Genomic DNA, 14,444 nt, shown 5'->3' on the forward strand with positions numbered 1-14,444 from the left:
ACATTTTATAATTTGAACTTGCCATGGATTGCCTAATGCACTGGTACAACATGATTGATTTACATGTTGAAATTCAGTTTGCTCCTTTTAAGACAGAGAGACAAAGGTAAAAACATTACACCCCAATCCCTTTCTCCCACGAGACCAAGAGGAAGACAGCATTTTTAAAATCAGACCCTGACTTCTACAGCAGGGGGAGGGTTGGCTTCAGCTTCTCAGCCTCTGGGCTGGTTAGTTCAGTGAAGTGATGAGCCATCCAGCTTGGGGATTCTCTTTGCTAATATTTTTAAAAATTGTGAGCCCTTTACAAAGTAAATTATAGTCTTGTGGATCCTAATAGGAATTAAAAACATCGCTGTGTTATTTTTGCTTGGGCTGAGATGAAGAAATGACTACACAGAAGACATTTTTATTTTAGATGAATATAGTATTAACATTAATGATCAACTCTTTAATAATATTTATTCTACATAAAGAGAGATTTTGACTTTTTCCCATTTGACAAGTGGTACGTGCTCTTTGACTTGCTGTAATTCAGTTAAGTAAGGAAAAAACTATGATGGGTCAGTGAACATTAAAAATGACATAACGTGATTAGCTTTGGGACTGAATATATAGGAAACGCGATTGACATTTAAGAAAGAGACAAAAACTATCTGATATTTGGGATGCTTGGATTTTGTGCTTCAAGAACCTTCTGTCTTTTTCTGGTTTTGGGGTTGTTTTTCAAGGTTAAGATGGGAAGGCCGTCTTGGCTATTTGACATCACATCTTTCCCGGCTGTGCACCCAGGCTTACATGGGCTTATTTGTGATGATCAGAAAGGCCAATTAGATCATGTGTTTTACCTCTTTAACATGCTTTTTTATTTTATTTCATTTTTAAAATTTTATTGAAGTATAGTTGATTCACAATGTTGTATTTAATTTCTGCCGTATAGCACAGTGATTCAGTTATACATATTATATGTATATCCTTTTTCATATTCTTTTCCATTATGGTTTATCACAGGATATTGAACATAGTTTCCTATGCTGTATAGTAGGACCTTCTTGTTCATTCATTCTCTATATAATAGTTGGCATGTGCTAACCCCACATTCCCAATCCTTCCCTCCTCCACCACCCCTTCCCTTTGGCAACCACAAGTCTGTTCTCTATACTTGTGAGTCTGTTTTTGATTGTAGATAAGTTCGTTTGTGTTGTATTTTAAATTCCACGTATAAGTGATATCATATGATATTTGTCTTCCTCTTTCTGACTTACTTCCCTTAGTATGACAGTCCCTAGGTCCATCCATGTTGCTGCATTCTTCTTTATGGCCGAGTAGTATTCCATTGTATATATGTACCACATCATCTTTATCCATTCATCTGTCGATGGACATTTAGGTTGTTTCCATGTGTTGGCTATTGTGCTAGGTTGGCCAAAAGGTTCCTTTGGGTTTTTCCCTAAGATGTTATGGGAAAAAGCCAGACGAACTTTCTGGCCAACCCAATAAATTGTTAAAGTGAATTTTTAAAGTACCAGTCACATCCAGTAGATTCTTCTCAGATAAATCCAAGGCTTTTAGATAAGATCTCTGGCTCTGTTGAAACCACCTTGGGGAAATCTCATGGAATTGTACCTTTTGCTCCTCCAGCCCATTGTATCTAAACAGCAGCTCCCTGTGCTTCCTTCTCTAACCAACATTCCGTGAGGGATATAAATAACATAATCTTTGCGGGTTCAGATTTGGTTCATAACACTTCTGGCCGTGGACCGTCAGCGTCACTAATTTCTCTAGACACCATAATATCTGCTTTATGCCCCCACCTCCTGGCTGGCAGGAGATTCAATCTGGGTGAAGCGTTTGGAGACTCACTCCTTCTTGGGGACTTAGAGTCATCATGGGGTCTCCAGTGGTGACTGGAGGGGAGAGGGCCCTGGTTCTTTGTGGTGGTGACTTTCTGACATGGGTTTCCTGCTGCCTATTGGCAGCTGTTGACGCTGGTCCCTCAGCTTGGTTCAGGCCCTCTGCCCTGGCTGGAAGTGGCCATGCCTCTCACAGTGACCAGTCATATGCCTCCTCGTACATCGTGCCCAGGTGCTACCCAGATGCCCCAGTGGTCCCTGGTTCAGCGTCTACATCAAGCAGGGCCTGGGTAGCACCTCCTGGAACACCCACCTCCGTCTGCCCCCTTCTGTCTTCAATCTGCTTCATCTCCTCAGCTCTAAGCCCTAAGCTCCAAGCTCGTTTTTCCAGGGATTATCTAGCTTCCTCGCCTCTTTCAGCCCAGGATTTTGATAAGCAAGGCTTATAACTTCTTCCCTAGAGGCGGAGAACCAGAACCAGTATGTGGCTGTCTTCTTGGAGTGTGGGGAACGACAGTAACTCTATTCCCTCCCTCTAATTTTGGGTAGTAGGGAGAACAAAATGAGAATTCTTATTCTGGTACATACAGCCATACTATTCATGACAAGGAACACAAATGTATTTTAACCTCTTATTCTGAAATGATTACAGACTCACAGGGACATAGTACAGAGTCCTGTGTGCCCTTTGCCGGGCTTCCGCTAAGGATGACATCTCAGATGGCTGCAGTAGGAGATGGAAACCAGGAGTATGACATTGGTGCATCTCTGTTAAGTAGACTTGCAGACCTTATTCGGGGTTGGCCATTTTTTTCAAACCTCTCATTTGTGTGTTAAAAGTCATTCCTCTGTGTGTTAAGAACCATTTCAAGTGTGCAGTGGTAACAGCTCCCTCCAGCAGCTGGTGGTGTTAAAACGAGTGACAGACCAGCTAAGTGAGTGTCTGAGTTGTGTCCATCTGATCTCAACTATTGCGCATGTTTACTCAGTACACACTTGCAAATGTTCAAAGGATGCCATTTTAATGGGGAAAATATTTACCGAAGAATATCACGTGGATTTGATAAAAAGAGATGAGGACAGAAACTGTTATCTCTTTTAGCGAGATGGACTTCCCCGACCACCAACCCAGGCCTCCAGGGTTCTTACACACAAGATGCTGAGGCATATATTTCCTACTTGCTGACAGGTTGGGGCAGCGTTTGGGAGGCGAGATGGTGCACACTGAAAAGATCATTCATTCCTGCCTAAGAAGATGTCACCTGTAGCTTCAGTCCCCCTGTAGAGAGGGGACTTCATTGTCCCCTTCCCTGCTGACCCAGGGAGGGATGAGGGGATAAAGAGGAGAGGGGGACTTGTGAACAGTACCAGAGGAGTAAAGGAGGAAAGCAGGCCACCTCAGCTTCTGGGCACACTGAGAAGAGGACTACAGACTAGGGGTGTCATGAGAACATTATGAAACCCTGGAAATGGAGAAGACGCAGCTTGTTCATCTTGGTGTTTGGTTTCCATCGAGGTCAAAGTATTTTACATGGTATTCTCTGCTAACTCAATGGTCCTCTCCAAAATCTTCTAAGACCTTGGCTTGACTGACTACGGGATTATGGTCTATAAATCTTCCCCACTTTGCTTCCTCCAAAATCTATCTTGAGGATAGTTGCTCACCCAAGGGGTGGGCATTGGTTTAGGTCCTCCACAAGCTCGTGAGCCTCAGGCTGCGTCCCTGTACTGTCTGCAGATGGAGAGAACCCTGCTCTTGCCCCTGACCTTCAGCCGCTCTGAGGCTGGCTGCCCTCCTCAGGTCCCTCTGGACTGGCCCCCACCCTCCTTCCACACCAGCCACTTGTCCTAACCAGCCACTGCCTGACATTCACCGTGGCTGACACCTGTCCTTAGTCCTGGCCACGTGCCGCATCAGCAGCCTGCCTCCCTGGCCAGGTTCCCAACAGAAATAACTGTTGGTGAGGTTCTAAGACTTTGAAGGCTTCCTCTGATTAGCTTTCTTAGAAGAGCAACAAGGTAAAATGATTTTAAGTTGTAGCTTCGTCAAGTGAATGATTCATACCCTATCCTAAGATCCTGCAGAATCTCAACTTAATTGACCATGTGATTATAATTATCTTAAAAATAACCTTTTGCCGATACAATTATTTGCCAACCATAAAAATCAATTCAAGCGTTGTATATAGATGACTTTTAAGGATCTACCTAATTCTGACACTTTATAATTCTGTGAGCTAAGGATGGATGTTTAAGTTTATTTTATTAATATATCCCACCTCCTCCTAAGAAAGATTTGAGGCATGAGTGGCATACATAAATACCTTCATTCAACATTTTATTGACAGACTGAATGCTGCCCTATGCGAGGCAGTCCAGGGACTGAAAATGAGCTTCTATTCTGGTGGAGCTGGTGATGGTCATAGCCAAGGTTCTTCAAAGCTTACCTGACCTTTTGAGGCTAAGTATTTCTATAAATTCTCTGAGCAGTTACTTTCTCTATTTAATGTCTCTTTCAAGAAATTAAGGTCAATTCAGATACTGATAAAGCCCTAGGTCCCTCGGTAATTGCTGCTAGCTAACCTGTAAAAGTTGAGATTAGCACTTATTCCTGTAAGAACCCCTACTGCTCTCCAGCCTAGCTCTAAGGATAATCCCATTTTTAATAGTGTGTTTTTTGTTAATTCATTTGTTTCAGCTGTACACAATTAATAAAAATAATTGGATTTAGAGAAGTGTAAAACTCTACATAGCTAACAATTCTGTGTTGCATATAGTGAATTTTAATTTGATCTCATGTGGATAAGAAGAAAATGAATGTTCTTTGAGATCTAAAGAGTTAATAGGAGACTTTATAGGTTCATTTATCTAGTCACTTAACACATTTATTGAGCTTATACCTTGGTTCCAGACAGTGGCTGGGTCCCGGAGATCCAAAAATGAATAAAGACACAAGTTGTGCCCCAAGGAGTACACAGACTAGTTAGGGAGACAGATAAATAAATGATGATTATGGTAGCAAATAAGGGAGTCCCCTAACTCAGGCTTATGGGTCAGGAAAGTCTTCCTTGAAAAGATTGTTTTAAGCAGTGTCCTGGAAGGTGTCGCTGATGTGAGAAAGTTGTATGTGACTGTTAGCTGAAATAAAGAATCATGAGGCTAGAGAGGTGAGCAGGGGCCAGATCATGGTGGCCTTTCAACCGTTCTAAGGATTATGGATTTATCTTGAAAAGATGGAAAGTTTTCAACACGAGGGCAGCACGGTAAGGTCGGTTGTCTTCTAGAGTGGTATCTCTGGCTACTGTGTGGAGAACAGGTTGGAGATAAGGAAGACTAGAGGTGATGTAACCCTGGTGAGAGAAGATGGCGGTCCTGGCAAAGGAAGGACAAGGCATGGGCAGAATGAGACAATATTAAAGAGGTGCAATCAACACATCGCCGAAAAACCAACACCTGGATTTTGCAACAAGTGAAGGACTCTCTTTTCCTGGACTTTATTTTAGCTTTAAAACTTGCTATGTTGCCAGAATTGATTTGGAGATTCCCAGTGCTGGGGAACGTCTTGGGCTGACTCAGTCTTGGCTGGCTGGATCAGGTTTTCACATTTTGTATTTTCTTTGCCAGTCTCAGAAATCTGAGAGTATTGTTCTGGAACTGGCCAAAAACGTGAGGCTGGGCCAGAGAAGGTGGCAGTGTGGTAGCTTCTCCACCACTTGCCTTCCACGAGAACCTTGAGAGACAGTGTGGTAGAGTAGGAAAGACACTAAATTAGGAACCAGGAATCTTGAAGTGAGTCCTGATCATGTTACTTACTTGTGCTCTGATTCTGGGCAAATTACTTAACTCTATGGTCTCGGTGTCCTCATCTGTCCATAGAAGGGACTGGGTAAGAGGATATAAGCAAATATGAGATTGCTTTCAACTCCCTCAGTCCAAAATTCCATGAGCTCAGGGATGGGTTCTTATTTCTTTGCAATTTTAGGAGATATCGCCTGGTTCTCCCACTTTGATCAGGGGGAAATAGAAATTCCAGTGGGTTGGCAGAGTGGAGACCTGTTTGAGCCCAGGATGGCCTCACCCTTTCTTACTTTAAAGTTTCTTTCTTTAACCAGAAATCCGTGTTTAAATATTACATCGTTCAGAAATGTTATCATTTTGTTCTGATGGTGAAAAAGGTTTTGATCTGTTTTTATTAATTGGTTCAAAACTTAATTAAAGGCATGGTTATAAGGACATAAAAGCCAAAAGGCCATAATTTTGTTCAAATTTTCTAATTGCTTACGTATATGGTTTGAATTTTCCCTGATAGCTCTATAGGTCTGCAATATGCTTTGGATATAGATACAGGATCAAACATATAATTAAGTAGTATTACTAATTAGTTATATTTTCTCAGGAGTAAGAGTGATGAAAATATGTCTTTAATTTCATAATATTGAAATCTAATGCATGAAATACGTAGGCATTGCTCGGTTATCATATCTTTGCTATTGATATGTTTTCTCAATAAATAGAAGTCTTTCGTTTTGATAAACATGCATTTTATTATAGTTTGCTTAATTTTCATTTATTTTTTAAATTAAAAAAATTTTGTGTTTTAATTTTTTTATTTTTATACAGTTTTTAAAGGTTACTTTTCATTTCCAGTATTACAAAATATTGGTCATACAGTTTGCTTAATTTTTAGATTCAACTTAAAAACTTACGCGAATTTATATTTTTCTTTCATTTCTGTTTGTGGACTTAAGGAAGAAGAGGGAGAGACAGCAACAGAAGAGGTACAGTAGCATACTTCACAATCGTGTTGTGCTTAACAAAAGCATCTTTTAGGTGAGAGAGTTGCAGCTTTAGCCACATGGAGAATGACGTGATGCAACCCACACTCCCAGAAAGTCCTCCTTTAGCCTGCCAAGAAGAGAAATAAAATAAGATGGAGATACATTTATCAAAGGGAGATTGATGGGGAAACAGGGTGTGGCTTTCTGAGCCTCCTGTGATGAAGGTGTCGTCAGTGAAGTCTGGCCGGGCTGGGCCAAGTCCTTCAGTGGAGTTTTCTTCTCCATTTTTTTCTTCTCACCCCCTTGAGTAGCACACACTTTATGCAGCTTGCATGGTGCTTACTGGTGTTGTTTGATTGCCTCCTATTCACTTTGTTGGTGAGGGAGGGATTCTCTCCCTCTGGTTACAGGAATGGCACAACACCTGCCACTGGACAGGTGAGATGGGCAGTGCCTTATTAGTCACACGTTCTCCAAGCCCAAGGGATGAGGCTATCCATGCATGCAGGGCCCCACTGGGGGGGGTCACTTGGGACCAGAGTGAACAATTGGGGGCAGTGGGAGGTAGGCTTTGTAGTATCAAGAGGGTGGGGTGTCCCCTGGTCCACGTGGAGGATGTGATTGGCCTGTTTGCATAGTTCTGGGGGATAAGCAAGCACTGTGTCTGGTCCCTTGATAAGGAGGGCTGCTCGGGTGGGAGACCCAATCTGTGGGAGCAGAAGGCGAGGTGAACCAGTGGTCAGGCCATTTTAAGTCTTCCCGATTTTACCAGATGTTAAGGCAGCAGATAGTACTGAGTCTTAATTTTAGGTCTTGCACCACAGGTGTGTACCTTAGACACCATGAGGTTTAAACATGCAGCTCATCGCTTAGCATCTGGAAGATATTTGACATTAGGTAACCACATGGTTCCAGAATTTCTAGTGGGGATCTACCCAGGGGGAGCATTATTATTTGTATGTGTGTATGGGGGGCTTTTTTTTTTTTTTGAAGTAGAGTTGATTTACAATGTTGTGTTAGTTTCAGGTGTACAACAAAGTGATATATACATATATATACATGTATTCTCTATATATCCATATATATTCTATACATAGAATATATATGTCCATATATACGTTCTATATATTCTATACATAGAATATATATATCCATATATTCTATATATTCTATATATAGAATATATATATCCATATATATTCTACACATAGAATATATATATTCTACATATTCTATATATAGAATATATATCCATATATATCCTATGTATTCTGTACATAGAATATATATATCCATATCTATATTCTATATGTTCTATATATAGAAAAATATATATCCATATCTATATTCTACATATTCTATATATAGAATATATATATCCATATTTATATTCAATATATTCTATATATAGAATATATATATATCTCCATATTTATATTCAATATATTCTATATATAGAATATATATATATATATATTTTCAGATTCTTTTCCCTTTTAGGTTATTATGAACTATTGAGTATAGTTTCCTTGCTATACAGTAGGTCCTTGCTGGTTATCTGGTTTTTACCTAGTAGTGTGTATATGTCGATCCTGAGCTCCTAATTCATCCCTTCCCACAAGGGGAGCAGTAGCGACGTGAGAAGAATTCTTTTTTTTTTTTAACCCTGTTTGGGAACATTTGCCCTTTAATTTGCATTTAAAATCAGCTTCCTTAAATATTTTAGTTACAAATTCTGAATATGAAGACATAGGAGATGCTGCAGGCAATCAGTACTGGCTCCCACCCCTTCCCCCTACCCCAACCCCCAAGCCTTGCTTCTTTGCTCAAAATGCATATGGACACCCTGCACTAAATAAATGGCTCCCCGTGTCAAGTGTCAGCAGCCTCAGGACTGGATGCAGTTGGATACGAAGCGATGAAACCCAGTAGCTTTCATGACAGGATGTGTGCATTTAACCATGCTCCGAAGAACGCCAATGATTGTGCCCAGACCCAAGGCAGTACCTCAGAGTTGACATCGGCCGTTTCCCCACTGTGGACTGGCATCTTGGGCTGGTTTCCACCACAATCCATCCTCTCCCAGACCTGTGTTCTGTGGCGGAAGAGCTAAGGCTCTGCCCCCTAAGGGCCATGATACAGGAAGGAACAGAACTGCTTCTTCAGCTCACAGGCTTAAACCAATGGAATTTAAAAGCTCAAGACAATGTGAGCCAGTCCACAGGAAGCCTCCTTCACTCCAATCTCTGCCAGGCGCCGTCCAGCCGTTGGTTGGGACACGCTGTCTCCCTGCCACGATGTGCTAGGGTCTGTTCTAGTTGAGAACAATGTGGCAGAAGGGTCCCAGCGGTCTGGAAAGGTCGGCACCACAACGGCTGGGCGTGCTTGTGCCAAAATGGGTCTTCCTGGTACAGGGCTATGACGGAGAGTGTGAGGGCAGGCCTGGGCTCTGCTCCAGTCTCACTGATAACCTCTGACCTCAGAATCTGTCCTCCCCCTCAACACTGCCTACCCATCCCCTGCCCCTCCAGATCCCCCAGCCTGTGCTTCCTGGAAAAGGTAGAAGAGGCAGCTTGAAGTCAATGACAGCTGAGAATGAAGATGCCATTTAAGAAGCAAAGCAGCACCTCCTGGCCTCTGGTCAATACCTCCACACGGGTGGAACCGAGTAAGGACGTGCACAGCCAGGACAGAGGCTGCTCCGAGCTTGGGAGGCACAGCACCCTCCTAGGCGTCTCTGGAGAACAGACTTTCAAGAGATAGAAACTTAACCACGTGGTCCCCTGTGGTATACTGGATGGGGGAGAAGCAAAATTATCTCTGCGGAGGGCTAATGGAGGAAAGGCGGGAATATTAATGAGCATTCATTAAGGCTCTCTCTCTCCCTCAAGCCTAAGGAAATCAGATATTCGAATGTAAGAGAAGGGTGCAGAGAGGGAGAGAGCCTGGCAGGAACACCAAGGAGAGAGCTGTGACTGCTGGATACCTAGTGCCCTGGTTTCCTTGCTTCAGAACAACAGCATATGCCTGTCTGTCACCAGGCTAACCCGGGGCCCGTGAGGGGACAGGGAGAAGGCTGGTTTTCAGTTCCTGCATGGTTGATGTGTAGGGCACATGGCTTCCTCCTACAGGTCCAATAGGAGGTCTCTGGGATCCTCTACCGCTGCCTTGATTTTGCGGAGGAAAGTCACGGCCTCTCTGCCATCCATCAGCCGGTGATCATACGTCAGGGTCACGTACATTATAGGCTGCATCTCCAATTTGCCTCCCACGACCACTGGCCTATCAAAGATGGCGTGCATGCCCAGGATGGCAGACTGAGGGGGGTTGATGATGGGCGTTCCAAAGAGCGAGCCCAAACGCCTCCGTTGCTGACGGTGAAGGTACCACCATCCATATCTTCAATGGCAAGTTCATTCTTCCGGGCCTTCTCTCCTAGTTCACTGATGGTTCGCTCAATATCGGCATAATTCCTAGTTTCCACATTCCTGATGACCGGAAGCACCAGACCCCGAGGGGTGGCCACCGCAACGCTGATGTCAATATAATCCCTATACACCACCTCTTCGGTTGTATCGTCAATCGCTGCATTTACAACAGGCTGCTGCTTCCAGGCACAGGCCGAGGCCTTCACGAATGCTGACATGAAGCCTAGTGTGAGGTTATGTTTCTTCAGAAAAGCATCTTTGTGCCGAGCCCTCATCTCCTGGGTGTTACTCATGTCAATCTCACTGAAAGTGGTAAGCGCTGCTCAGGTATTCTGAGCCTCCTTTAGATGCTGAGCAATGCGCTGCCGCATCCTATCCACTTTCTCCCGATGTTCTGGACGCAGACCTGTGCCAGCTCCTGGCTCAGCTACTGCAGGGGCAGCAGTGGGTTTTACGGCAGACGCTGGTTTGCTAGTGAGAGGTTGTGAGGGCGAGGGCACTGGTGGCATCTGAGTGGGTTTGGATGCTGCAGGGGGAGGAGGAACTGCCGACGCTGCAGGTTCTGCTTTTCGGGCTGTGGCAGCAGGAGCTTCGGCTGGCTTGGCCTTAGCAGGAGCAGTGCCAGTTTTCCTGAGTGTGAAAAGAGGAGTGCCTCCTTCTACTTTCCCCCCATCAGGTACCAAAAGAGCTTCAGTCGTGCCATTTGCTGGTGATGGAACCTGCACAGATGCCTTGTCAGTTTCAACCTCACAAACCACTTCACCTTCTGCAAGGTGAAGCTTTCTCCCACCTGACATCCCCTTCCGTGACAGATTCTGCAAGGACATCGTCCTCGCACACAGCTGTAGCTCCGAAAAAGCGAGCCCTGAAGACACTACTGCTGTAAATGACAATCTTCCTGCTGTCAGAGTAACCTGGTCCCTGACATAAGGAGATCCCAGGCAGGGAACGTCTCCCTAGAGGGCAGTTCCCCTTCCGGAAGGCGGAGAGCGAGCCTCTGAACGCGCGGGACAGGCAGCGGGACCGGGACAGCATCGCGGCGGCAGCAGCGGCGGCGATGGCAGAGCCTTGAGAAGGATTTTTAACCTGCCTCCCCAACTTGAGGTTATAGTAGAACAGTGGTTCTCACCTGGTGGTGTGTGTTAGAATCACCCGTGGTGTGTTTGAAGCTTCAGAAGCCTGCCTCTGTCAGCCCATGGATAAGACCCTCCAGGGCTGAGCATGCCTTCAGCTTGCCTGTAGAGCTGAGGTGGAGAATCTTCATTGTGGGGAGCCAGGATCGAAGGGGATGACAGAGCGCATGGAGACAAACAGAGAGATAATAAGAGCCTCCGCCTGTTTGGGACAGAGCCTTCCTCTTTGCTGTCCCTCCTATGCCCGTGAGAGGAAACAGCAACAAGAAGAAAGAAAAAGATTATAAAAAGAATTAAAATTAGGAATGTAAAAGAAACATATACAGTTTAAGATAAAGAATTTAAGAAAGACATGTCTTAATGAATAAAGGTAGAGTAAGAGGAACTGAAATATAAGGGAATCAAGTTTCACAAAGACAAAAGATTAAGAATTGCACAAAATAAGAAGTATTAAAAAATTGAGTACTGAGGATATAAGATTTAAAAGTACATTTAAAACATTAAAAGAAAAATTAGAAAACAGTATTAGTGTTATTAAGGATAAAATTTAAAGGGATAAAATTTATCCTCTGTAACATGCAATTTAAACTATGTGGGGGCTGGCTGACATGTTTGTTTATAGGGTCTATGCTTAAATAATAACGAACATTCCCAGGAAGACCTCATATCCCATGTTTGGAACTGGAGGCTAGTTGACCAGCTGAATAATTCAATTAAAGTCGTAAATCATAAAAATGTAAAGGCCTTAAACATTTATTTTAACTTGAAATATGTAAATGTATATTTACTGCCAATTTTTTAGATGTAGGACAAAGGTCTTTTCTTTAAATAATAGTCCCATGATTAGAACTACCCACTGTCTTTCTAATGAACATACTCATTGGTCTGTCTAGGAATTCCAGTTTTGATTTCTTTAAAAATAGAGCAGAAGTTTAAAGCACTCGCAAAGTACTCTAAATGCATAAAGCTCTTTGGATTTCAGATTCCCCCCCTGCCACCCGAGCTTTATGACACATCAGTTGATGACAAGTTTTTAAGGTGACTTACATATATGGGTCTTTTCAAAGTACTCCATTAATTTTACATAGGGAAAAAAGTTCTTTTCTTTTTCTTTTCTTTTTTTTTTTTTTTTTGCGGTACACGGGCCTCTCACTGCTGTGGCCTCTCCCGTTGCGGAGCACAGGCTCTAGACGCGCAGACTCAGCGGCTATGGCTCACGGGCCCAGCCGCTCCGCGGCATGTGGGATCTTCCCGGACCGGGGCACGAACCCGTGTCCCCTGCATCGGCAGGTGGGCTGTCAGCCACTGTGCCACCAGGGAAGCCCCAGGGAAAAATGTTCTTTTCATGCTCATATTTCATTGACTTCCATGATACTTATTTAAATTGTGTAATTACAATAAGACTAACTTGGATACACCAGCATGGGAACAAATATAACCCACCCTGGTAAGTGAAGACTTTGGTGGGTGGTGATGCCAAACCTGCTAGTTGCCAGGGCTCACAGTGCCTTAATCAACCAGTGTGATTTAAGAGAAAGAATACAGACTACAGCAGAGGTTCTCAAAGTGGGGTTCCCAGAGCAGCAGCAGCCTCACCTGGGAACCTCTACAAATACACATTTTCAGGGTTGGCCCCCAACTACTGAATCAGAAATCCTGAGGTGGAGCCCGGCAGCAGATTGCTTTGAGAAGCCCTTCAGGCGATTCTGATGCTCCGTCAAGGCTGAGAACCACTGGATTAGAACATAGGTTCTAGGTGACCCATATGTTGCCAAGTAGAGGTCAAGACAAGAACTCCTACTGTTCTGATGCTCATGATAAAAAGTCCGTCTGATCTCCAACACAATCATATTTATTTTACATTAGGAACTTGCAGTTGGTTGAAAGAAAAAGAGCTTTTAAGTTTCTTTTGGTGATGGAAATGAGTAATAGAAAATAAGCAAGGAAGAAGAGCAGGCTGCCAAGACCGAGGACAGTCTTTAACTCAATCTAAGTTTTCACAGATGAATCCTCTCCTTTCCCATTCTTTCCCTGCTTGTTGAAACACTCAAATTCTACTGGTTTTATTGTGAAAGCTTCAGAGAATGGTCTCTTTTTTGTTTGAGAAATTTTGTTTTGCTTCCTCACAGGCACTGGGGGAGGACCCCATGGTGAGGAACTTTATGACAATTTTCATTAATTGAGCATGGCAAGGTCAGCATGCTGTTTCCCCTTTTGCTGACAATGGGGAAGAGGTACTATGTGCCACAGTGAAGCAGGACTGAGATTCTCACCCTGCCGCTTGCCTGTGGAATCTGCACTTTATTAGCTGGGTGTTGGGGAGTTTTCACTTTAACCCCTAACAAGGACGGCATCATGTGAACGTGAGGATGAATCTTTTCCGAGGATGTTAGTGGATTCTGGGGGCAGGTCCAAAGTGACATTCTCGGATTCTCTCTACTTCTATTCCATCCTCTCATGTTAGCTAAATCTCAGTGACCTTTATTGTAATCAAGACTTTTAAGAATATTGTTTTTGAACATTTTGGGGTTAATCATTTAAAAATGCTAATCAGAGGGCTAAATTAAAAATGAAAACTCAAGGACAGAGAGAATATTTACCAAAGGTCACGTGTATTGTCTAGGTATTTCAGTGGAAGATCATCAACATTAAATAAGGTCCCAAATGTCAAAAGAAACTCCTTCCCAAAACTTCTGTTGATTTTTGAAATTACAAAAAATTCATAATCTTTATAGAAAATTTAGAAAATACAGATAAAAACAGAAAATAAAAATATCTTATAACCCCGTTACCCAGAGACAACCACTAGCTACATACGCATACACATATTTATCAAACTTGGATGAATACGCTCTGTAATCTACTTTTGTTCATGTAATTAATCTATATGTTTTTGGGGGGATGGTAAATATAGATCTGCTTCATTATTTTTAATATTATTTTATCAAACTAATCCCTATTCTTAGACCTAAAAGTTATTTTTAGCCTATTCCATACAGTGACTTTTCATTATCTATATATCTTTCCAATAATAATTTCTTTAGTTTCTCTTTTACAAGATAAGCTTCCATTATTTAAAATCCCATCTTTATATATAAAAATAAGACAAATGTATTATTAATTTGAAAGTAGTTTCAGATTATATATGTAGGTTACTGATAACTTTGGCTTCAAGAAATTAGCTTGCTATAACAAATATAACCAGCGTATACATTTAAAACCTTCATCTTTTCTGACAAAATTCTATTTGCT

The 14,444-nt window shown here is 42.7% G+C and overlaps 1 protein-coding gene and 1 pseudogene across 4 annotated transcripts in view; one reads left to right on the top strand and one right to left on the bottom strand.

The window, feature by feature from the left end:
• SH3BGR (SH3 domain binding glutamate rich protein) overlaps positions 1–14,444 on the top strand; it is a 74,273-nt gene that overhangs the window by 54,849 nt on the left and 4,980 nt on the right. For 3 of the 4 annotated variants that reach the window (XM_073804519.1, XM_073804521.1, XM_019922605.3), the window contains exon 6: positions 6,602–6,631. The exons of the other annotated variant lie outside the window; for it this stretch is intronic. In XM_073804519.1, coding sequence (XP_073660620.1) covers positions 6,602–6,631 — 30 coding nt within the window. The remainder of the gene's footprint in view (positions 1–6,601; positions 6,632–14,444) is intronic. 4 annotated transcript variants of the gene reach the window in all.
• On the bottom strand, positions 9,742–11,099 carry LOC101321105 (dihydrolipoyllysine-residue succinyltransferase component of 2-oxoglutarate dehydrogenase complex, mitochondrial pseudogene; annotated as a pseudogene).

The sequence above is a fragment of the Tursiops truncatus genome, chromosome 4 (genome assembly GCF_011762595.2).
Source record: "Tursiops truncatus isolate mTurTru1 chromosome 4, mTurTru1.mat.Y, whole genome shotgun sequence".
NCBI classification, from domain to species: domain Eukaryota; kingdom Metazoa; phylum Chordata; class Mammalia; order Artiodactyla; family Delphinidae; genus Tursiops; species Tursiops truncatus.